Here is a 25,574-nt window from a genome sequence, read left to right on the forward strand (position 1 = left end):
AGCAAATGGAAATGATAATGGCTTGATGCTGGAAGAAAGTAAGTTTAGATGGTGAATAATAAGAAAACATTTACTATAAGGGTTATGAGACACTAGAATAGGTTGCTCAGAGAAGTGTTCAAGGCCAGTTGGGGTGGGGCTTTGAGAGCCCTGGTCCAGTGGCGTTGGAGTGAGACGATCTCCAACCCAAACCATTCAAGGATTATTTTTCAAGAATGATGTATTTGTAAGTATAAAGAAAAAAAGGCCAAGCCTTCAGTTTGTGTCTTCCTGAAAGTTTCTTCTGAGCAACTTGTCTGCTTTCTGCCACAAAAGCAATGAGTTTGTATTCTTAAGTACAAAAGCTACTAGGATTGCATAATAGTAAATTATTAAAATTAAAATCCTTTCCTAAACAAACTTTATAGGAGCAAATACTAGCAAAATAAGTCAATAGATGAAAATTAAAAGAAGTATTTCATTACAAAGGTTAAATTTAGTAATGGGAAACTTTGTGTATGTTCGTGCGCATTTTTCTTTAGACTGTGAAAACTGTTGTCGTATTTTGATAGGAATCTTCTCAGGGGAAATAGAAATTAAAACCAAAATAAAAACAACATGTCTCTCCCCCAAGCCCAAGCTTGTCATTGCAGGTCGGGGATCTGTGTCTTTATGGGAAATGCTTGTGGCTGGTGTAGTTGGAAGCTGTGAAATGGAAGGAGGGGAGGCAGATACATAGGTATTTCTAAGGTAGCCTGCTCTCATCCTGGCAGAGTTACTTGTGGGTGGATGTAGGCACTGGGCTTCTCTGTAGTGCAGTACTTGTTCACTTCCTCTGTTGCTTTGGGGAACTGAAAACACGTCACACTAACAGGTGTCACAGACATTTTGATTCTGCTTCTCTAAAGGTAATCTGGCTGTAAAACTTGAGTTGAAGCTTTGACACTGTGTTTCATTTTTGTAGGGCTGGGTAGATTCTCCAGGACACTTTAATGCTAAGTTGGCAGCTCCTGTCATTCTCAGAGTTCCATTCAGTGCAAGAACTGGGTCTTCAGAAAGAAAACTATCAGAATTTATTTTTGATATGCCTTGTTTTTTCCCCACTCAGATTCACTTACATGTTTTAATGGAGGTGAGTGTGTGTACAGAGAGCTGTGCAACTGCAGTCGATTTAATGCGACAGGACCGAGATGCCAGACAGGTGTGTAAAGAGAGAAATCTGACTGGGTTTCTGGGATTGCACTCATGTTCCCACAGCTGCAGTGACTACTCTCTGCCTAAAGGTTCCCTTTATGCTGTAGCACTTTCTCCCTCCTCTCTTTTATGTCATTATATTTCACAGCATGTTGCATGCACTGCCCCATCTCAACTCCTGGATCAAAAAACCAGGGCTGTGTCTCAAGTGACTCTCCTTTTGTTAGTGTATAACACAGGTGCTGAAAGAGATCATATATGCAGGACATGGGGACAATATAATTTTGAAACTTTTGATGGACTCTATTATTACTTTTCTGGAAAATCCACGTATGCCCTTGTGAGACACACTGAATTAGATGAACAGAGCTTTTCCATACAGGTAGGGAATGATACTTCTACACTCTTTTGAACTGTTGTTGGCCATACAAATGATGTATTAATTTTAAGAGATAAAAATAACTTGAGATGATAATAGGGGGTTGTAAAATTGAATCTGGATGTGATTTTAACATGATGTGGGTTACCAGGGACCATAGTGTAGAATGAAAACAGCTGGAATAGTACTGATGTGTGTCCTTCCAAAGCCTGCTTTGTTCACTCAAGGCTGTGAAAAGACCACTCCATGACCATGCCTATGAAAACACTGCTCAGTTTTTTCCACAAGGGGGGGACCAAACTTCTTGATCCCATGCTGAGTGCAGGTTTGGGGGTTTTAGTTCTGTTACGTGTTTATTACAGAGAATTTGATTAAAACGTTGACATTGTGATTTTATTTGGCAGGTGAATAATGATCCTGAATGTCATTCTTCTCCTTACTCCTGCAAAAGGTCCATTAGTTTATTCTTTTCTGGAGATGAACAGATAAAGATGAGCAGCGAAGTCACCTACAAAGGATTTGGGTAATTGCAGTCATGTTTCTAAAGAAGCTGTAGCTACACTGGAGTTAATATCATGGTACCACTTTGATAATAGAGTTGTAAACTTATTCCTTGGTAGGCTGAGACAGCATCCAGACCACAGGTACAATAATTAATTTCCATTTACAGAGTAGTGTCTGAGAAAGGTGATGCCTAAATTAGTGGTACATAGAATTAAGTATAGTCATAGACATTCATAATTTTTGCCATTTGTTATTTGAAAATTCATCTGGTTTCATGGAGTTATTCAATATCTACATCAGGGATTTTCAGTTGTATGAGGAAGGTGTCAGCAAGTAATTTGTTTTTAATGGTTACATTTAATAATGTGATACTATTTTTGCTTGTGTGTCATGCCAGAGTACAATTACCTTATGTTATTGGAAACTTACACATCCAGAAACTAGCTGGATACTTCCTGGTCAGGCACCAATATGCCTTTACCCTGGCTTGGGATGGTACATCTGCAGTGTACATCAAAATGGCACCAGAGTACCTGGGCAAAACCCACGGACTGTGTGGAAACAATAATGCTATTCTGCAGGATGATCTGGAAACTAGTTATGGTGAGTATTTAAGGTACTTCCTGTTGTGAAATGTGGTGGGGTTTGGTGTTTGGTTTTGTTTGTTTTTCTGGTGAAATAAATTGCTTTGCTTAGATTTCTGTTGTAATGCTGATTAAATCTAAAATGGGTGACTTTTTAAATGAAAAAATAAGATAGGGAAATACTTCTGCTGAATGATATTGAGTGAAAAGGACCAATTTCAATGTAGTTGGGGCTCTAGGGAGGAAGGTCTCAAAGGTGTCTTACTCAATTACTTACAGTGGTATTTGTACTTCAGTTTCCTGGGACCTGAAAGGTAAAATCTGTTTCTAAATGTTCACTGCTCTTCTAGAAATTCTCCAACCTGTGGAAGCCTGAGGTATCGCTGTTGGAAATAAATCAATAATTAGCAAATCAAATTAATGAAAACTGTCAAGTCCTGTTTGATCTGGCATTTCATATGTACTGACACTTTTAGAAATCATCAGTGATCTTTCAATGTCAACTTCAGACACTTGCAAAAGGCTTGGCTTTCAATAAATAGTGAGTGAAGACATCTATAAAATAAGTAAGAAAAAAATAAAACAGGAGGAAAAACCCGATGCCTTGAAAAGTATCTCAAGTGGGGCCATAAAAGCTTTGGGAAATGATTGTTTTGGGCTGTTTAATTTTTGTCTCCTCCTCTTTAACTTGAGGGTATTTCTGTAGAGCCCTACTTCAAAGCTCAGAGTGGATGTGGCTTCCTCTGTTGTTCATGCATTCCACTCAGCTTCAGGAAGCACCAGCCCTGTGCTGTTGACAGTCATTACCCCCACTAATACTTTGCTCACTAAATCAAGTTGTTTATACTAAGATCAGGGGGTCATTCCCCCAGAGGCTTTTCCCTCTCCTGTCACCTTTCTTGGTGTCTCCATCCCTTGAAGCTGCATTTCTAGCACAAGTGGATTCACTCTGCATGAGCTTTACCCACACAGATTGGGGAGCAGTAGTAGTAAAGATGTGCTAAGATATGCCTTTGTGGGTAATCCAAGCACTAATCAGTATCACATGTCCCAGGTGGATAATGATAATAATAATGATAATAATAATGATAATAATAATGATGGATTCATTGGTTTAACCCTAGTATGGACATTTCTACTTAAATAAGAGTCACACCTGTATTTGGCTAATTCAGACAACCATTTTGTACCATTGCAGTGACCTAGGAACGCCTCATCTTTCTTTGGTTTTAGACTCCCTGTTGGGAGCTTTTTGTAAAGGAGCAGCATAGATGTATGTATTATTTATTAGTTTATTTATTTATTTTTATTAAAGGTTTTCTTTCCTTTATTCCATTGATGGACTAAAGCAGGCACAGTCCTTCTCCCTTAAATCCATTCCTTGCCAAATTGCTTGAATAAGCTGCTTTCTGCCATCTGAAAGCCCACTTCTGTAGTCCTTTCAAAAAGTATTTTTTGCTTCTTGGAAGGACCAGATTGATTTCAGCTGATTCACTTAGTAGTAGGAAGGGTTAGATGTTCTCATCTTGATGTGCTTTGGTTTTTAAAATGTTTCCCTGGGAAATCATATAGAAACACTGTTGTTCTTCTAAGTCACTGTGTGACTCTGTGTGTGTGTGTCTTGTCTAGGAAAAGTGACAGATGATGTAACAGAATTTGTAGAGAGCTGGCAGGAAAATCCTCCACAAGGAACAAACAATTGGGATAAATCTCTTCTCAATGAGCCACCGTGCCTGACACAAAGCCGTGAATCTCTGCAGGTTTGGATCAGCACAAAAGGGTTATTGCCATAGCTGGTGATTCTAACTGGAGCAAGAATTTGACTTAATTTTAATTTTCAGTGAATAACTTGAAAACTTTTAATGCTTTGAAGGAGACTGGAAATAATCTGTTTTTTTTATTGGGAGAGATTAATTAAAGCACTTGCTGTAGCAAGTCTCCCTTGTTCTCTCATCATCCCACTTCTCCCTACCCCCTTTTTCTTCTTATTTAATTCTTGATCTTTTCAAATATTATACTGTCCAAATTGTAGCCAATAGAACTGGTTGGCTATGAAGCTCAATGAGTGACAAGTTGTAAAATATGGGACTATTCTAGAACTTATGCATAGGAAGGATAGAAAGAAGCAGGGAAGCAAAGTCAGAGTCAGAGCACAATTCATTTGCCAATGTTTAAAAAGAGAATTATTGTTGCTTTTTCCATGACTTTGAAGTAATTTTTCCTTTAATTAGTATTTTCAGGGTATAACCCTTAAATTCAAGTGCTTTGAAGCTGAAGCTGATGCCAGCTATGGTTTATTTCTCTTGCTTTTTACTGTGTAATTCAATTAAAGTGAAGGCTTTTTTCAGGTCATCTTGGCTTAGTTGCAAAATTATCTGTGCCTTTTCTGGGGAAGGGATATGTTTTACTACCACGGGTATGACCTTGGATAAAAGAGTCAATGTTATGGAAACTCTGACATGAAGAATGTGTTGCTAAACACTGCTTCTATTTGGTGAGAGGAAAGTGATTCCTAGACACAGACAGATGTCTATTCTGATTTTCCACAGCATTCTATTTTATTCTGTTTATGTTTATTTTTGAAAACCTCATTACAACAGCTGTCTCTTTCATTTCAGAGGGCATATGCTCTGTGTAATATCCTGTTACATCCCCCATTTAAACAATGTCATGAGTATGTGAGTCCTCTTTCTTTTATGGCAAGCTGCACAAATGATCTCTGCATGTAAGTGAATGTTTTTGGCTGATTCCAAAGCTATTATAAAAAAACCACGGTCCTTCTATTATAAAAATGAATTATAAATGTTAAATTAACTGATCTGTGACTTTTTCTGCATGTAAGTTTTTATCTGACATTGTTTTGTTGTCTTGCTTTTCTCACTTGTTCTAGTTTTACTGCTGTGGAATGCTGTGGAGTTTTTCCTGCTTCTTTGGTATAAGAATGACCAAAGTCAGGCCCAGATATTTTCCAGTTGTGTTATTCTGTCTCCCTTGAATACGTCATCTCTTCTGATTCTGAGTGTGCAACATCCTTAGGTGCTTTCTGCCATATTGAAGCCTTCTTGCTACAATGCAAGTCGTAGTGGATGGGTCAGTTTGGCTTCTGCAAGCTGTATGGTACCATTGAAAAGAGGAATTTGATAGCCATTGGAACTTATGTTAACATTTCACACCTTGCTATACTCCTGATCTGAGCAGTTTTGACTAATTAAATTAAAAAAAAAATAAGGCATCTCAGGAGATAATTTCTGTTTCTTGTACCCTGGTGGCTCACTGGTAGAAATTTTACACTTCGTGTGAGATTTCTGCAGGATCTTACTCCTTCTGTAAAAATAAAGACCTTTATTGAAGGCTCCTTATACTGCTGAGTATTTCTGGCTTTTGTGGATTTATTCAGAAAAATGATGTCGGGTTTCAAATGTATTGGTACTCATATTGATGACCTCTCTTCAAGTGGCAGAAAGTTTTTATCCTTTTAAGACTTTTAATCTAGTCCAACAGCACAGTACCTTAGAACATTGTGCAAGTAGATTCAAACAGCATGGGTGAATGCAGTTCAGGAGCATTCATGAGGTTAGATGTGCGTTTGAATGGAAGTACAAAATAATATGTCACTTTTTTATTTGTGTAAGGTCAGCAGCTGATGATGCGACTTGGTGTCGAGCCCTCACTGAGTATGCCAGAGCGTGTGCCCAGGCAGGAAAACCACTCCATGGATGGCGTGTGCACTTCCAGCAGTGTGGTAATGCCTGTGCTCTTGTACTTGGAAATGCTGCTTGGTCCTTGTATTTTGAAAAGAGTGCCTTTCATAGTTTTACTTCTTTGCCTTTCTCAATTTTGGACTTTCATAATTCTCGATGAAGCTATTAAGTGAGTCAGATTCACGTCAAGGCTACATAAATGCAATGGATTTTGTCTTTAATATATTTATGTATTTTTATACAGATTTTTTTAAAAGCAGTAAGCTTATTAAAGTGTGATTCTTTAAGATTATTAGCCATTTTTATTTTCACAGAGTTACTCTTTCAAAAATTGCCAAAGTCTTCATGGCTTTGTGATATATAAAAAAGTGTTTGACTAGTGTTAAAAATAAATTTAAATTGCACTTGTATAAGATGTCATCTTACAAGTCAGATAATGTAAGTTTGAAAGAAGTTATCTAATTTCTTTACCTGCCTAGAACACAGGACCAAAATGTTTTGTCATCCATGACAGAAGATTTCCACTGTGGTTCCAGAAATCTCTGTTAATGGGTGTCCTAACTGCTCCTGAATGATGATCTGAGAATCTAAATAGCTCTGCTGTGAGAAAGTGTAATTTAAGATTATTCCTTCTTAATGCACCTTTAATGGAGAGAATGTGAATATGTAAATATGTATCAATTCTCTGTGTATTAGGAAGGCTGTTGTTTTACATTGTTTATCAAGAGAGCAGCTGCTCAACTGGCATGCCAGAAGATACATACCTGAAAGAACCCTGCACAGTCCATTTAAGCCCTGTGACAGGAGCTCTACACCTTTTCATTTCTTTGCCTGTTCCTATATTCCAGTCATTACCTGTGCTGAACCCTTGACCTACAGTGAATGCATCAACTGCTGCCCTGTTTCATGCCACCAGCAATCCCAGTGCATTGGCAGTGAGCTTCACTGCATTGACGGCTGCTACTGCCCCGATGGTGAGTTTGGCTTCTGAGATACACACCTGATTCCCTGCAACATCCATACTGTTCCTCCCCAAGTGTACATCTGTGTTTGTTTGGAAAGGCAGGTGTCTGCCAGGGAAAGCTGGAGCTCCCCTTGGAATGGAGAATGTAAACCACTTCTCTCCACTTTACCATAATTTTGTGATTAGGGTCTTTCAGGCAAAGGTATGGGAATAGGAATAACGGCTCTTTACTAGAAATATTAAAAAAAAAATTAGAAATGTAGTAGTACAAAGAAAACAAGCAAACAAACAAAAATCCTAGAAACTCTGACAGAGTCAGAAATACGACCTGACACGTTGTTGGTCAGGGTGTTGGAAGCAGGCCAGATAAATCCTCCTGGAGTGACAGACATGGTTCTGTTGGAGTAGAGATGATTGTGTAGAAAGGGTCCAGTGGTGGTGAGATAGATCTGGTCCTCCTCTGGGAATCCAGTGGAAAGCAGGCTGCTTTGGTGTTTCCAACTCCCAGCCTTTATCCAGGTAGGAATGCTTGGCTCCCCCCACTGGGTGGAGCATATTACAATGGAATGATGTAATTTTATCTGTTACATGGTGAGCCTTAATGGCACATTAACAGAAGATATCCCCCGGAGGCAGGATGGGTCATGGAAGAGGTAAGGAACATTGCTCCACCTGGTTTTAGCAGCTGGCTCATTAACAGAAAGGTTCCTCCCCCCTGGAGTTGAGGAATGGGTTGTACAAGAGGTAAAGAAAACACCTCCCCAACTGATTTCAACAGATGGAAAATAGAATGCACACTTTTTGTTACAAATTGCAAACCAAGACAACATCCTTCTATGACCTGACTAGATTAAAAGCAGGAGCCGTTTATAAACGGAGTGGGTAGCTGACCTTGTTTTCCTTACTGACAAGAGCCTTTTCCTCCCTGTAAAAAGCGGAGATAGGTTTCAGCTCAGATCCACTTTTTAGCTGTAAAGCTACACAATTTCAGTGAAAAAAGAGGGTTTGTTCTGTTGTTAGAGGGCAGGCATCCTCCTGATTGTGGTGGTTGCTGATTGGTTTTTGTTGGTATGGGGAATAATATTTTGGTGGCTTGAGGTTTTTTTGTTTTATGTTTTTTCTTGGTTAGGGTGCTTAGAAAAGCTCAAAACCATGAATTAAAATTCATTCCTGTGGCCAGAACCAGGTTTTGATTCTGAGGTTTGTAGACTGTCATGTGATTTTAGCAAGTGAAGTATTTAGCAGTGTGGTCTGCAGCAAAACTTAGATATTGATAGATAGATAAAATAGATAATAGATATTGATATCCAGTTTTCTCCCAGTTATTGGCTTCTGTTGACTATGGAATTCTATCTAAAAGAGGACAAGGAAATTCATGCCATGGATCTCCAAGTCCTGCCTCTTAAATATACCCTCATTATTTATAAGTTTAATCATATTTGTCATAAATTATGCCTTTGATGGTTTGGTTAAGCTTTTTTATCTTCTGATCCTCTGGTCAGAAAAGGATAATAACAATTATTAAGGGGAAAAAAAGGCAAAAAAAATCAAAAGAGGACCATAGAGGAAAAGATTTGTAAATGTGTTAAAAAAAGTAAGCTAGGGGGACTCAAAACAGCTTGGCCTCTATGTCTGGATATGTTATTTTCTGTGTATGTGGTTTCTATTCCCTCTCACCCAGTAACTGAATATTTGTTATTTGCTCTATTTTTTATTGTATCTCAAGAAATTTAGTGACTTGATCCCTGAAATACAACTTTTTAATGTAATTCAAATGCACTTCTTTTGGTGAAAATGACTAATGATTATTCTAGAGATTTATTGTCATACATGAATGACCACTGGTGTTGCTCTCGAATATAATTGTTAGTGCTCTGTCAGCCCTTGTCATGGATATTTCACTTTTTTCTTGTTATTTTTGTTTCTTCCAGGCTTAATTTATGAAAATGGATTGTGTGTCAAGCCTATGGACTGTCCTTGTGACTACCATGGAAGTTCCTTTGAAATGGGTTCAGTGGTTTATGAAGAATGTAATAACTGGTGAATAATTTTTCTTACTACATCATCAACCAAATTCTTTAATGATCATAAGCAGCAGCTTCTTCAAGGACTGTTTCAGTTAGAAATTGGATAAACTTGACAAATGCTCACTGTTTCTACATAAAAAAATCGTTGTTCTGTGTATATTTTGCAGTTAAGGGAAAGATAAACTATTGAGCTATTAATGTAGAAAAAGAGGAAACTGCAAATATTGCAGTGAATACTGTAGTATTTAGTGCTGTTCTTCACTTTGAACTCTCTTAAAAAGGAAAAGAATCTAGAATTCAAAATCTTAACAGGAGACCTATGCTGACTTTGTCTCCTGCTTGTGTTGTCTCACTTGGATATAAAGAGCCTAATGTAATTGTGAAACTGAGCTGCTGTTTTGGAATTTCTAAGTCAATTTTATAAATTAGGAAGAAAAATTTGTAGAAAGGGAAAGTACTTTTTATTGGATCACCTTAACTGAAGAACATGGATGAGCTTGCAGATTGTGCAGCTTTTTTTCTCCCCAGCAATTCTTATCTTTAGAAGCCGTAAGATTCGATTGTTTGTGTTTCTTCTTTTAGTTGTTACTAGTCCTTAAGTTTTCTAATGGTTATTAAGGAGCTAAAAAGAAAAGATAGTGATACTGGATACATGGGTGAAATTTCACGTGGCCATGTCCTCATGATAAGCTTCCAGTTTCTCTAAAGGCAGGGATAACACTGTTATACCCTTTTGTAAGACCCAAGACACTTAGTGCTCATTCCATAGAGAAGGAATCCAGGAAGAACAACTGAGGGAAAGCTTTGTATAGGTCACAGAATAAAAGTTTGAAAACTTTGCTTTGATTTCAGCACCTGCATTGGAGGAAAGTGGATCTGTACAAATTTTACATGTCCAGGTATGTCTTGAATACTTAAGAAACTTACCTAACAACTTAACAAAATCTTTAATTCTTAACTGTTTGATAATTCTTAGTTCAGTAAATATTAATTTTAGATGTTAATATGATGTTTCATTATGTGATTTGCATTTTTATTTCAATCTACACACTCAGTAGATTGCATATTAAAAGGGCCTGGCTTATCAGTTAAATGTCTTAATGTTTCTGAAAATCGGTTTTAAGAGTCACAAATCAAGTACCCATAATATAAGGTTGACAGATGTTATTGCCTCCTTCTGGAGGAGGAGCTGTTTAGGTATCCTGGCCTGGCATCAGGTAGGAAGTCAATAACAAAAGCAAGGAAAAGTTTGAGTTCCTACATGTATTCCTAATACCTGGTTGTAATACAAATACAATTTTCTAAGTTATAGAATGTATCAGAGTGTATGAACTCTACAGCAGTAACAACTGTGGAGAGCAGGCTGTATTTGCTACATATTTATGTGCATTATTTATTACGTTTTCCAGCTGAATGCTCAGTTTCTGGAGACACTCATTTCATGACCTTTGATGGGCGCAGATACACTTTCCAAGCCACCTGCCAATATATCCTGGCAAAGAGCCGCACATCTGGAATGTTCACCATATCCCTGCAAAATGCTCCTTGTGGACAGGTGGGACTTGCAGCTTTCTTGTAAAGTTTGTTTCCTGAAGAGTCTGTTAATTGAAGGGGGGAAAAAAGCATTTAAGAAGAAAAGCAAGCTACAAACCTGGGCATGTGTATAGCTGATAGTAAGAGTGCTATTAAAGGCGATTCTAAGGATGGTCCTGTTTTGTATTTGAAAGTTTCTGGTGCCGTGCACAGGCATCACCAAATATTTTATCTGCCTTATGTCCAAGACTCATTCTTTCCTTTATTTTTTTTATGTGCATTTCTGAGCATGTATTTATAAAACTTTGTGTGATGTGTGGAACACTGGTAAGGTTTTTGACTACAGAATTTCATTTTTTTCACAGTCTTGATAGAGCTATAATTTTCAGGAAGTTATGTCAAGATAGAACAGATCTTAAAAATACATACATGGTCTGGAAAGTGTGGGTGACTGAGCTTAGCTGTTTTCTGGAATCAGGTTTTTCTCACTGAGTTCTACATGTGCATATAAGGGCAGGATTTGGCCCACATTTATGTTTGTCATGATTACCAAGCTGCTTGACTCACAGTTGGAGGAGGAGTTTTTATCTTGGCCAGATTTATGTTCTGTCTCCAATGGGCTTCTGTAATAATTCTTATTTAGAAGCAACTGTACAGACATTTGAAGTGCATATCGCCTTAAATATGACTTTGCTTTAATTCTAGACCATCTCTATATGTTAGGCCCATGTTATTATAGAATTGACATAAAATCAGATTTAGCACCATTGCTTGGTACTTCTGTGGAGGTAACTACTTTAGGTTTCTTTTGTATTCTAAGTAAATGTATGATTCTATAAGTCCTTTTACATTAATGATTACAATCACTTCTCTGCAGTTTCTATTGTTCATGCAGTTGAGATTTCCTTGGGGAAATGAAATGGTTGTATAAGTTGTGATGCACTTTCTAAAGGCATATTTCAGTAGTCATTTTCTATTTCTGTATTTTAACCTACTTCTCTGGATGACAGAAAAGACTTAAGTAGACAGTTAGACTAAAGTTGCAGTGACAAGTTTATTATGATTGAAACTATTTATTTGCAATCCAGGTAGGAGATAGGAGACTGAGTGCTGGGAGTTTCCTCATCTCAGCGGTAGAATTTGGGAGGTAAAAAAGATAGCTTAAGTGGATAGAGACCAAATACATTTTGAAGTTTGATTCACAGATAAATGTCTCTTCTATGGTTCCTAGGAGAAGCGTATCAGGACACCAGGTGAGGTATGTGACAGGGCCTGGAAGTTGCCACTATTGAAAAAGTGGATTCCAGGGTAGCAAGTGAAAACTGCGGTGTAACACTCTAGCAGTTTTTGTCTCTTTGAGATAGAAGTGTTACAGTGAGGGCTGTGGAAAGGACATGCATGTTTAAAAAACCTCGTAGGCTTTAACCTCTGTGTGCACTATTCTTGTGATCCTGCTAGTATTTCCATTGTATAGGAAGATTGAGCCTGTTTCAAGATGTGTTTGGTTGTTACAATTCCCCACTTTGAGTGCACATTTTAGTTAGCTTGGTTTTATTTTAGCAAGTTGGGCTGGCTTCATTCCGTGCTGACCTAGGAATCCTGAAGAGCTGATTAAGTTAGTACCATATCAGTGGAAAAAAAAAAAAAATGGAGTAGCTGTGAAACAAAACATAGGCGTAGGCATGTATCTGTTCAGTCACTGTCACAGTTTTAGAATTTTGCAGAGCCTAAGAAACTTGAGAAAGGTGGTTGTGTATAGTCTAGCTGTACTATATCATGCAAGAAAAGCAAAGCTAAGGAGATCTCTGGAGAAACTGTCTAGGCAACTTTTTATCAAGGAGAGTTGAGGCCAAAGTGATTTCTTGCAAAAGCTCACAGCAAGGTATCTTGCAGCCTGACCTGTTGCAAAGCCCATCAAAAGAGCAAGTATTTGTTGTGGTAATGGGCAGAGTGTGCATGTGTTTCTCATTCTCTTGGTGCTAGAAACACTTGTTTCTGTGCAAAAACCAGACAGAATTATCCTTTTTGGTTTAGTTATTGTGGGTAATTTTTGTTGGGGAAAGTGATAACCAAGCTAGTTGGCTTTCTGCCCCACTGATGAGACTGCAGAGTGCCTTGCAGTAACTCTTGCATTCTTCTTCAGCCTGACTTGGTGACTTTGCCTAATGTGTTTCTGTGTCCAGGTGGTTTGTAGGTGAAAAAAGATTCTCTTGACTTTTACTGCAAGTTAGGCTGCATACTTCACCTAGCCTTTAACAAAGGTAACCTGATCAGTCCCTAACAAGTATAGGTTTTCCAGAGGTCTGAGTAAAGCATTCTGGATCTTAACAATCAGGTGGGTAATCAGAGGATTATGGGATATGTCCCAGGGCTACGTGCTGCTAGTTTAATTATCAGTGCACAGGTGGTAAGAGGGTAGTGAGAATGTTTTTTGTAGCATAATGCAAGAATGTGGGGCTTCAGTGCAGCCATTCAAGTGTCTAATTATCAACTAGCTGGTACAACTTGGCAGAAGAGCTGCTTTTCAGTTCCCCAGGCACCCTCCATTATCTTTTTTTCCCATTTATTAAAATTAATGAATTGAAACTGAGAGCTAAAAGATGTGTAATGTGGAATCTCATATTTCTTGATGGTTTGAGATTTTACATGCTTCTTTAAAAAAGCCTTATCACTCCCATCTCATTCCAGCAGACTAGAAAATGTGGAAAGAAAATACTTGGGGAGATTTTAGCTTTCTGAATCACAAAGAATCCAGTCATCCTGAGCCTTAGAGTTGGTGACATAAACAGTCATCAGGCAACAAGTTATTTCAAAACGATGTGAAATTTTGTTTAAGCACTTTCTGGAAGGAGAATCAGTCAAGTGATCAGCACAGCTTAACCTTATCTGAGTTTCAGGTGACAGCCTCACTGGCTTTGTAGTTTGTATGATGGGAAGGTCTTCTGAACATAGATTTTTTTTTTTTTAAAGTATCTAGTGAGAGAAATGGCCATTCCTGTGAAAACACCTGCCAAAATCTGGCAGGGGCAGTGCTGTGAAAGAAACAGTCTGTTGGAACAGAGGACAATTGTCAGGCAGAATTTCTCCTTCAGTTTAAGCCTGAAGGAATATTAAAGCTTTTGTGGATACTGTGTAGTAATGTATATACTATGGAGGGTTGTTTTCTTGGTTCACCTCTGCTCTACATGCCACCCACCTGCCATTCTTTTATTTTCAGCTTTTTAAAAGACCAACAATATTGTCAATTTGTAGCCATTGTTGCTGAATGAAATGCACAGAAGCCTAATTTCTTAGTAAAGAGGTGAGACAGCACAAAGAGCTACAAGTGCATGGCTTCACAAGGCAGATGTCTGTCTTCACTGTCACTCCAGGAGAGCTGGTTGAGCTCATGAAATATCTCCAGCTATTTTAAGACTTCCATATTTTTGAGTTTTATTATTTTACCTGCTAGTGAAGGATCACTGTTGCATTATTATCTAGAGAGAGGGAAATTCTGCATGTAGTTCTTAATCTTTACACACAGCTGTGTGTGCTTGTGTCCGTGGTTTGAAGAGCTGACGGATGATCTGCTCTGCTGCTAGTTCAGCCTCTGTCAGAGCCACAAGGTACTGTCCAGAGACCCTTGCAGCTCCAGGAATGGTTTTCAACAAGCAGGGCAACACTTGCCCTGTGTTAGACAAGTCCCAGTGAAAGTCAGAGAGAGTTGAATGGAAGTGTAAATCTTTGAGCTGAACATTCCGATCTCTACACTGTCAATGGTGCTATTCACCGTATAATTTTGATGTTCATGCAACTCTCCAAAAGTTATCTTGATTATATCTTTTTCAGTGCCTCTTTCAGCACTGAAGATGCTCAAAACTTTACTGTTTCATTGTTAGTCATGCCTTCACTGGTGGCAGTGGGGCTGAATAAGGCAGCCTCCGACACCTCTGGTGGTTATTCCTTGGCTGCAGCACAGTTCCAGGTCCAGTCCATGTGGAATTTTCTGCAGGGAGGCCTAGACTGCTCCTTGAACAAGTGATTTCAGACATGTCTGTGTAAGTTTCGGGATCTAAGACTGTTTTGAATTTGTGCTCAAAATGGTGTTGATGAGTGATATGTTTTTGTTGTGACATTGAGACGTTGAAGACGCATAATCAAGGTGAGAGTAAAATGAACAAATAATGTGACAAGAGTGGACAAAATATTTGTGATTGTTCTGGAATAGCTGTTAAATAGTTACAAGGTCTTGCAGTGAAGGAGGTTGAACAGAAGGAACTGGTGTTGGATACTTCCCCCTTTCATCTGTAGATGGCAGGGAGTGGACAGTTTCTTAGCTTTATCCAGCCACAGTAAGCCAGTGTAAGTAAGCAGGTGTCTCAAGCCACGATAAAGAGATTTGGGTGTAGTAGGTACTTAAGAAACCTCATCTCCTTCTAGATCAATGAGAGTAAAATGTAGACTGGGATTCTTACATCTTTTGGCATGTAGCAAGGTCAGTGCTGACATTGGAAAGTTCATGTCATCTCTATCCACCTCTGTGCCTGATTCTCTTTGATAGAACATTTCTCTTTTTAAAAAATTATTTAGTGATCAAATTCATCCTGTTAAGAAAAATTTGTCAATCTACTGTAATTAATATACATGCTTTAACAGGCATTCTTTCCGTATTGACATTGGAATCCAAAGTACCTGTAATTACTCTGGAAAGTGGAAGTCCTGTCCTGAAAGTTTTTACTGTAACTGACTTTTGTTAATCACTTCTTTGACTTGTTTCCATGTTACTTAATAGCAGTGAATTTGTTGTAGAATTTCAGTTAATTAGCTACTTTTTGATACCACTGGCAATTAAGTTTTACTGAAGAGTGTGGGTGTAAAAAAAGTAAATAGGATTGGTCTGGGATTTTTTTTTTTTTTTTTGAAGAATGTTTCATCCAGACTGCAATGCAGTTTTCCTACTCATGTGTTTTTCCATGTGACATTTTGACTTGGAGAAGTGAAATGCGAATAAGAATAAGCAATGGTAGCAGCAGTAAGCAAGCTGGGTCAGTTGGATGTTGTGATATTATATGCTGGCATGATGTTGTCTTTCTATACCACTGTTCATCCACAGAGCTTATGAACATGCTCTACTCTACAATTCCCCTTAGAAATAATGAACTTGAGTGCTGTTTTAAATGATGATTCACAAGACGTTTCTGTCTGTCATTAATGTTTACCTTTAAAAGAATTTTATGTCTTAAAATATGCTTTAAAAGAACCTGGTATATCAGAACACATTAAAATACAAATCTGGAGTTTGGTGCACTGCTCTGTAGATGATGCAGCACTGTTAGTGAGCATCAGCTCAGCCTCAGTGTGTCTTTAATCAGTGTGTCTCATGGACTGTGTGTGTGTCTTGGTACTAAGCTATGAAAGAGTTGTTTAAATTTCTCTTTTCAAATCCCACTTCTGCACTGTGTTTGCATTGCAAGTTAGTGTTATTATTAAACGTGTATTGGAAGTTATTCAAAATATTGTTTTTTTCTTGCTTAGCTATGAAGCTGCATGTTTATTAAGTGCACTCTGATATGAAGCGGGGTATATCTTAAAATTTTCAGTCCCCACTAAGGATAAATTTCCTTGTTTGCTTTGCTCTCACTTGCAGAACCAGGATGGATCATGTATCCAATCTGTCAGCCTTATTCTTAAACAGGACCCCAAGAGGCAAGTGACTCTGACTCATTCAGGAGATGTTTTGATCTATGACCAGTACAAAATTAACCTGCCTTATGCAGATGGTAAGGAGCAATACATAAGCTTATAACTCCCATCAAACACTGGGGCGATATCTCAATGACATTTGTGCCTGTCGGGATACTGTCAATATTGCTGACATACTGAGTTTAAAACGCATATTTTAGTGTCAATATTGTTATTTCTTCTTAAATGCTTCATAAATTAACTTTTGATGTACTTTTTATGCTAATGATTGGAGTTGTGCAGTAGCTGCTTTAGCTAGTTGTCTCCTACATGAAGATTTTGTTTATTGTAACAAGTCCAAATGCCATCCCTCACATTCACAAGGTTTTTTAATTCTTGCCTGAGGGGAAATGCTTTCCTCTGATTTTTGAATTGTATAACTTCTTCCCCCATTTTTTTAAGCAACTCTTGTAAATTTAAACAGAAATAACCCTACTACCCCTTAAAGATGAGCTACAGATTTTCAGAAAAAAAAAAAAAAAGTTTCTTTTCACTCTGAGTTTTTTAATCAATCTGTCCTGAAGATGCCTGGCATTCTGCACAGGAGTATATGACTGAGATTTAGTGTTATCTTTAATGAGAGCTTTATGTGCAAATCATTAGTACATTTGATGTCTGCAAGGCCTTGGGGAATTTCACAAAAAGACTTCTGACATAGGAATCACGTTCTTGGTTTTAGGATTAGTTTGTCTACAAAAAATGGTCTGCAATGTTTATATCTTTATGTTGATTTCATTTAGTTTGCCTTTGTGGATATTTCAGTGAACTCTCAATGCATTTTTAGAAAGTGTGGTGAGTTTCACAAGTTTCTTGTTTTGTTCTTAAAGTTTGAATCAGTATAACCTTTCATGAGAAATGTTTAGAGGAAAACAGGGCCTTAACAGGAAAAAGACTTATGTTAAAGTGATAGAAACCAACACCAGTGAAACTACAGGAAACAAAGTGTAAATTTCAAGCTGGTTTCCTTTGCCTTTGAACAATGTCTGTTTTTACTCTGCAGAAGTATTTGAAATACGGAAACTCTCCTCTGTATTTCTGCAAGTAAAGACACAGATTGGATTGCAGATCCTCTACGACAGAGAAGGGCTGAGGCTTTACCTTCAAGTGGATGAACGGTGGAAGGACGACACTGTGGGGCTTTGTGGAACCTTCAATGGAAACACAGAAGATGATTTTTTGTATGCAGAGCTGCAAGATTTCTGTCTGCCAGTATATGAATATCTCTAGTTAGAGTAGTAGATCAAGTGTGTACTGAAGCTGAAAGGATAGATACCAAGAATAATTTGTTTTGAAGTTTTGCATTAGTGAGATAGATAGTAGGGTTAGTTTGCTAACAGATAATCTGTAGCTTCTAGGATATCAAGCTAGGTTTTGCTTAAAATATTTTAATATAAAATTCTAGTGGAATACATCTGATGCACAAGACCTATTTTTCTAGAAAAATGTTGTCCAAAATAGAGTGGCCTATGTAAGGAACTCTCTGCCTCTCTGCAAGACTGTCTCTTTCCAGCTCCTGTTTTCTCCTGTGAGCCCTAATCTACTGTCTCTGACAGAGCCTCCATTGTTCAGTGCCTGCAGACCAGCAACAGGAGCTGGCTGCTGCCTGAGCTTCCCTTCGTTGTGATGCAGGGAGAGGTGGCCAGAGCTGCCCAAGCACTACAGTCAAAGCTGCTGTTTGCTCAGTTTCTTTGCGACGTAATTTTCACAGACACTAAAGAACAAATTGCCTTCCAGTGGATTAGAGTAGCCTAATGGAGCTGGGAGAAGAACACAATTTAGGACATGACAGGATTAAAAAAGGAAATAGTAGAAGAAATTTATGCTGTCAGGACAGCTGGAATTTCTCTAACTCAAAACTAATTGAAAAATGGAAAAGCTTTCCATTTAAAAAGACACATACACTAATAGAGCAGTGGAATTTTGAGCAGTTTCTGTGTTACAGATTAAAAAGTATTATCAGACTATTATTTATAATGAGACTAGGAAATATATAGACATAAACTCAATGGAGAGATACTATTTATGTAAAACTACTTGAAATATTTCTGTTTGACAGGTAGTTTTGCAGTGTATTGTTGATGACAGTCTTTGGATTGCTCTCACACAAATGAGAAGCTCTGCAGTAGTTGATACTGTAAAAAAACCCCTTAAAGCTGAGGTCTTACAAATTGTGCTGAGACTTGACACAGTGTGTGTGACCAGTGGCAATACTCCTGATTGTGTGCATAATGCAGTCTTTTCCCTCAAGTATAACACTCCATATTTAAATGCACAGTTTTGAGCATTCTCTCTGTACATTACTGTGCCTTGGTTATTTTGATCAAAGTCTTTATTGTTCAGCTTCTATTACCTAGGCCTCATAGGTATCTGTTCAATTGCTTTTGCAGTTATATTTCTGGACGCTTGAGTTTCTTTTCTTTTCTCTTTCTTGCAAGGAATAAAGAGCCTGGGAAGTCAGCAACAGAGAGGGAAGTATAGGCAGAGGAGAGATTAAATGGATCAGATATCACTAAGGAACCGAAAGCTCAAATAAGGGAGTTTAAACTATCAGGACAGTGATGCTCCCTACTCTCTTATAAAAATAGAATTTGGTCTGTTTTGGTCTTCTCTTCCTTAAAAACGTCCTCTAGAGGACATCTTCTCTCTTGTTTCTGGGCCTCTACCTTTAAAACAACAACAACAACAACAACAACAACAACAACAAAAAAAAACAAACAAAAAAACAAAAAAAAAAAAAAAAAAAAAAAAAAAAAAAAAAAAAAAAAAAAAAAACCCCACCAAGTCCTGAAACTTATTATTAGTTGTATGGAGAAGTGAATGAGAATATAGAATAGTGAAAGAGGAGCTTGAATCACAGGGTGTAAGAGCTGAGACCATTTTGCAAATTCACTATGCCTTTTCTGACTGACTTCTGTTTTGTGAAAGATCTCCAGTTGGAGTAACAGAAAGCACGCCAGAGCTGTTTGGAAACACATGGAAAACTTCATCGGCGTGTGTTCATGTGCATGATAGTTCACAGGTGGATCCGTGTGATGTTCATCTGCAGGCAGGTGGGCAGTGAGGGCAAATTCTTATTGACAAATGCATTTCTACTTAGTACATCTGTGCCCATTTTCCTAGCTGGATCAGGTGCAGTAAAAACTAGTCCTACCCATTGAAGAGATTAGTACCTAGGGGTAGAATAGAGGCAGCTGAGTTCAATTCTTTAAAAAAAATCACATGGTGGATTGCTTGAGGATTTTGTAATACTTGCAGAGATGTTTGAAATATGTCGTTTTTATTTCTGGTTTGCAGTTACACTGCATTAAGTTAGACATGCATTAAATTTTGGTAGAATGTCTTGTATTGGTGATGCTACTAATTAAGATGGAGACTCAAAACTATTGCAGTATTCATTTTTAAGAATGCTGAAAAAACTCTGAATGCTTGATTTATTTGTCTACTGTGGAAGAGAATGAGTAGTAGAAAGAGGCTTACTCACTGCCAGCCTATAGATATTAGCTGAAAGGGTCCAGTTGGGATAATACACAGGTGGATGATGTCATGAGGATCACAGATGGTGACTAAGTCATCCTTTAATAATGATCAACTTTGTAGATCATTAGTTATATCTATTTCACAATTCCTACCGCTTTTTGTATCGGACACTAAACACTTGTAAAGATATAGAGGTAGTGCATTAAGCTTTTCCCTGTAATTTCAGCTAGGGAATTTCACGTCTCCTGCTACAACATCACCTGCCTTTTGAGTATTTACCCAATGTGCAGTGCTAAAAAGCTGCATCCTTGGTAACAGATTGGGATGTGAATGTTAGTCCTCCTGTACAGCTGTATAGTTATCCAAGATAATAAGATAAAATTAATAATCATTTATGTGGCAGTAGTATATAACCATGATTGGTTGTGTTGTTTAGAAGACACTTTTTGTTCCAAGTCTCTTTGAAAACCCTCACTGAAACAGTTTTTAATCTGTTATTTGTGTAGCCTCTTATGCAGCGGAAGCTTGTAGCATCCTTACGAAAGATCTTTTTGCTCCATGCTACCCCTATTTGAGTCCTGTTCCCTATTTTGAGCAGTGCAGAAGAGACACTTGCAAATGTGGACAGACTTGTTTTTGCTCTGCTCTGGCCCATTACGCCCATCATTGCCGAAGGTTTGGAGTTGTAATAGATTTCAGAGGAGCTGTTCCAGATTGTGGTGAGTTTCCTTTCACTTCTAGACCTAAATAGTTACTGCCTGAGGAATTTAAAGACAATCAGAAAACAAAGTTAAATCACTGCAGTCTTCTAAATGAGAAAATCATTAATTTTAGAGTGATGTTTTGTGCACAGGACAAGGTTCATTTTTAAAGAGTTTACTGTCAAGTCAGAACTTGTACCCCTGTTTTTAGAGGATTTTTTTCCTTTATAGTTTACTTTCTGTACTTCTTTGGCTTACAAAACATTACAAATATTTTTTATGTAGTTGGAGGGCTTCAAATGTGTACAGAATTCAGAATATGTCTGTCCTTATTATATGGCATTGCATATCTCCTACCATATAGGTATTATTCATGAACTGCATAAACAGATTTCTTTTCCTTGTAGATGCTAGGTTTATGAGATTTCTTTAAATGAACAAGATGAAGAATGATGGTATTTAGCAGTTTTAGTTGGATTGCTGTTGACTTCTGCTGTCTGACAATCTCTTGGCTTATTCTCTTACTGTGACACTGAAATACACCGAGTGCTGAAGCAAGTGTTGAAACTTGGTATTGCTGTTATTTAGTTTAAAATGAATAGAAGAATATAGAATATATGTATCTTTTTAGATAATGGTGACATCTGTTATGTTACTCCATAAAGCTTCACAAGCAAAGGATGATATTAAATTCTTTAGTTCATGTTAATTTTTAGAGATGTGAAAGATATTGATCAAACATGTTGAGCCCTCACATATATTTTTAAAAGAGTATAGAATTGGAAACTCTGCTAAACAACCTGGAACTGTCACCTGTGATGTAGGTCTGGGTCTCTATTAAGGAGTCTGAGAATCTTTTCTAAGGAGCATTCAAGAACTTAACATTTAGTAGTTGTCATCACTTCATGTAATTATCCATGTTGTACTGCATGATAAAGAGGGTTGAGTTGGTCCACCTTAAGCATCTCAAGCTGGAATATCTGTATGTGTATCTGACAAGACTGCCTTGTTTGCAGTTATTATGGCATGAATGCCTGTGTCCACTTATGATTGAGTCATTCAAACCATTTGATTTTATTTTACTTTTCTGCAAACAAGTGTAGTTTTCTTACAGTATGTTTAAAAAGTCATGCTTGTAGCCTTTAAAATACATGAATCTGTTAGTATTTCAAGAGCTTCAGCTTTTTTTAGTAGAGCTTTATAAGAGACAGATATATACATATACATATATATAAAAAAATTTAATATGGTGTTGTGCAACATCTACGAAGTACACATTTTATTTAAAGCTTTTAAGGTTTTTTTAAGGAGTTGTGCATTTTCATAAGCCTATGATTAAATACCAAGTATTTTCAGAGTTAGAGGCAGAAAGGCTTCAGCTGTTCAGTTTCCACAGTGTAAATCTGGATTAAGTGCCCAGACTCATTCCACTTGTTATTACTGTGGATTTACATCTGTGTAGTTTACTCAGCGTAGTGCCAGGATAGCAATTTTAGTGGAATTTAATGTGATTGGGAACAAAAGAATGGAGATGTTTATCAGAAAACTGTTGGGAGGTACTTGAGTCTCTTGCAGCGTAATTTGAGAGATTTGTTTCGTTTGGACAGCTCTTTCATGTGAAGACACAAAGGAGTACAGTACTTGTGTATCTACCTGTGGCAGAACCTGCCAAGCCCTGTCTGTGCCAGAGACATGCAGCAGTGATTGTGTTGAAGGCTGTGCTTGTCCCTCTGGAATGTATTTGGATACCAAGACTGAGCGATGCCTACAGAGGTGGGTAAAGTTGCAGTTCTGATAGTCAGTGTTTCAGACCACCCCATTTGCAAGTCAGAGTGGAAAGCTAATTAATTTGTACCCTTGTAGATGATACGCATCTGTGAACTTGACAAGGTCTCTTACAATTATACAGAACTGATGTCTGTGTTGATCAAAAATAGCTTTTCTGTAACACGGACACTCATCCAACATCATCAGCTCTAGTTGTTACACATGATAAAGATGCATTCTCTCTGGTTTTTGGCATGTAAGATGCAAAACATAAGTTCCATCTTCCTACTGATTTGGTTTGAAATGTGCTTGAGTTATACAGCAGTGTCGAGATCAATTTCTTGCATTTATATAAAGCCCCTGAACAGCTAGAAAATCACTGGCTAACTAAAAACACCTCACCAAAACCAACAAAGCAACTGAAATTTGAACAGCAGTTAAGTAAATGGGAATTCTGTCTTTTTTTTTTTTTTTTTTTTTTTTTTTTAACTTTGGGTTAATCAGTTAATGTTTTTGCTCTATTGCAGAAATGAATGCCCATGTTATTTTCAAGGAATTGACTATCCCCCTGGAGAAAATGTCATGACATCTTTAGGCAAATGGTAAGATGCTAAATTGTGTTTTCACATAAATTGTGTTGCTTTAAGAGCTCTACCAAATAATTTTGGCTACTGTGTTGGGTTTTCTTTTTGTTGTTTTAGTTTTTTCTTAATGAAACCTACCAAGGAAACCTGCATCAGTGTTCTCTGTTTGACAGAGGTCCTTTAGAGCTTAGGCTTTTCAGGCTGCTGTTCTTTGTAATGCAATATATTGGAGTGCAAAACAAAGAAAAGCCACAATAATTTCTTATATCCATGCTAATGTGGAGAGCTCCAGAAAAGTGCAGACATTTCCTGACTGTCCATAGAACTTCATTGCTATTCTCCTTCCCTTTACCAGATTCTAATCCATTTATGAGGAATTATTAAGAATCTCTCTTCCACTAGTATAGGATCATTGTAAAAGAGCAATGTGGCTTTTATCAACTAAGAAACAACACAAAAAACTCTCAGCTGCAGCCAATGGTAAATAAGCATCTGTTTTTCTTGCTTACATTTGGCATTTGTTCTTGTCCTCTTGCTCTTCCATTTGCATCATTGCAGTCATGACATTAAAGAAGAAAGCTTGTTAGATGATCCTGGCTCCTGCCAGATGCATCCTTTTCAACAGATATTTCTGTCTGGAGAAGGTTAAATAATGTGGACGACAAGTTCTGTAAATAAAAAGCTTTCAGAAATAATATCTGAGCTCTCACTGCCTGTATCAGTTGTTACAGCATTTAATTAAAAGCAAAGCAGACCAAATGATGTCTGTGATAGATCAGTGTAACAAACTTTAGTTTGTTAACAGAGGCCATATTAGAGATTGCTGTTGTCACACTTCTATTGCAATAGGGGCACTTAGCAAGAACACACAAACTCTTTCTCACTCTGTCAGCAGTCCATAAATACTGATTATTATAAATTGATGTCTTACTCATCAAGTTAGCTTATTTTTTTACCTTAGGGCAGATTCCCTGGAGTGTGCCCATTCTGCACATGGGGCCCTGCAAAGGCTGGGTGCACTGTTGCCTGCCCCCCAAGGTGTTTTTGTTTGCAAAATGTGCCAAACAGCCCTGGCAGTCAAGAGAAGGGGCTTCTCCTGGTGAATCTTTAATCCTCCTCCTCTCCTGGTAAATCTTTAATCCTCTTCCTTAAAGGTCTAGTTCAGCTAATTTTGCTGACCCTTGTGATGGATGTGTTTATCATGTGATGGTCCACAAGTGTAGTTTTTTTGAAATCGCTGCAGGTAAAAATCCTCTTTGTTGATTTCAGTGGAATTGTTTGGGATCTGACAACTTCTGTTTGTTAATAAAATTAAAGTCTACTGGTTTATAACTACTTCAACTTTAGCTAGAATTAGAGATCTGTGTCTTCCATTTAGTTGTGATTTTTACTCGAGGTGTTTTCTTAAGGCTATGTATACAGATCAGTTGAGAGGAAAGGCTTACAAATGTAGAGGTACAGACTGTCAGTTGTGCTAAGTAGTACATTAGCAATCATGTAGGAATACATGTGTGGATGAACTGGAAAAAATACTACGTAATGAAGTCTTTACCTGTCACTTTCTGTTAGAAAAAATTAGGGTCTTTATTATATTCTCCCTATCCTTTATTCCTCTCAATTACTTCATCTTTAGCACTTCCCACTTTGAAACTGGAATTTCTTCTCTATGGAATAGCTTTTCTTCTCTGTTGCTTTCAGCAAGTTATTTAAAGTATTTTCATTGATGTTGTATTTGCCTTTGAGTTACCTCCCTCTGTTTCCTTTGGCACTCCTTTTCCTCTTGCCTGAGTGATACTGTGCAGTCCTTGAGCACTTTTCCTGCAGGGCTTTGGAGTCCATACACAACTCCAAACGTGTCCACAGCTGTAGCCCATGGAGTTTGGTTTTGAGTCTGCTGACCAACAGTAGGAGTCCTGGGGATGCATTAGCCGTAGCAAAAGAGTGGGAAAACAGTGCTGGATTTCATGGCCTCGGGGTCTCAGGTGAAGACCAGGACCTGAAACTCAGCCTGCACTGCTACAGTTTTCCCCTGACAATGAGTTGCAATAGGAGCTGCTGCCGTTTTAGAAGAGTACTGGTCTATTTTGGCTCAAATTAGAAAGGAGCAGACAGTGTTAGGTTTCTCAGTGCTTCCCTGCATACAGGATCCTGTTAGGTTGAGTTTTATGTGGTTTTGATTTGTTCCATAGAGGGGAAATGTGTTTTGGGGAGCAGTATGGGGGCATATGTATTTTTTTTTTTTTGTCAGCCTATGCATCTTAAATCATAATAACATTATGCATAAAGCAAAAGTTTGAAGTTCAACTCATGTTCTTAATGTGTTAAGGCAATGCACATTTTATCCACAGTTATAATGTTCAATATGAACATTAATAGAATATTTTCTATTGACTTATTCTGCATTACTAAATAGAATATATTAATATTTTCGACCTTCCTGCCTCTCAGTACATCTTTGT

The 25,574-nt window shown here is 37.7% G+C and overlaps 1 protein-coding gene across 1 annotated transcript in view; it reads left to right on the top strand.

Moving 5' to 3' along the window:
* The first annotated feature begins 1,098 nt into the window (after positions 1-1,098).
* OTOG (otogelin) overlaps positions 1,099-25,574 on the top strand; it is an 83,973-nt gene continuing 59,497 nt past the window's right edge. Inside the window, exons 1-17 of the mRNA XM_066320840.1 lie at positions 1,099-1,180; positions 1,401-1,555; positions 1,957-2,075; positions 2,454-2,659; positions 4,270-4,400; positions 5,259-5,365; positions 6,273-6,382; positions 7,190-7,315; positions 9,237-9,345; positions 10,185-10,231; positions 10,742-10,887; positions 16,492-16,624; positions 17,587-17,764; positions 19,512-19,636; positions 20,570-20,782; positions 22,372-22,537; positions 23,059-23,133. Coding sequence (XP_066176937.1) covers positions 2,044-2,075; positions 2,454-2,659; positions 4,270-4,400; positions 5,259-5,365; positions 6,273-6,382; positions 7,190-7,315; positions 9,237-9,345; positions 10,185-10,231; positions 10,742-10,887; positions 16,492-16,624; positions 17,587-17,764; positions 19,512-19,636; positions 20,570-20,782; positions 22,372-22,537; positions 23,059-23,133 — 1,904 coding nt within the window. The 5' untranslated portion in view covers positions 1,099-1,180; positions 1,401-1,555; positions 1,957-2,043. The remainder of the gene's footprint in view (positions 1,181-1,400; positions 1,556-1,956; positions 2,076-2,453; positions 2,660-4,269; positions 4,401-5,258; positions 5,366-6,272; positions 6,383-7,189; positions 7,316-9,236; positions 9,346-10,184; positions 10,232-10,741; positions 10,888-16,491; positions 16,625-17,586; positions 17,765-19,511; positions 19,637-20,569; positions 20,783-22,371; positions 22,538-23,058; positions 23,134-25,574) is intronic.

This window comes from Sylvia atricapilla, chromosome 6 (assembly GCF_009819655.1).
Source record: "Sylvia atricapilla isolate bSylAtr1 chromosome 6, bSylAtr1.pri, whole genome shotgun sequence".
Lineage (NCBI taxonomy): Eukaryota > Metazoa > Chordata > Aves > Passeriformes > Sylviidae > Sylvia > Sylvia atricapilla.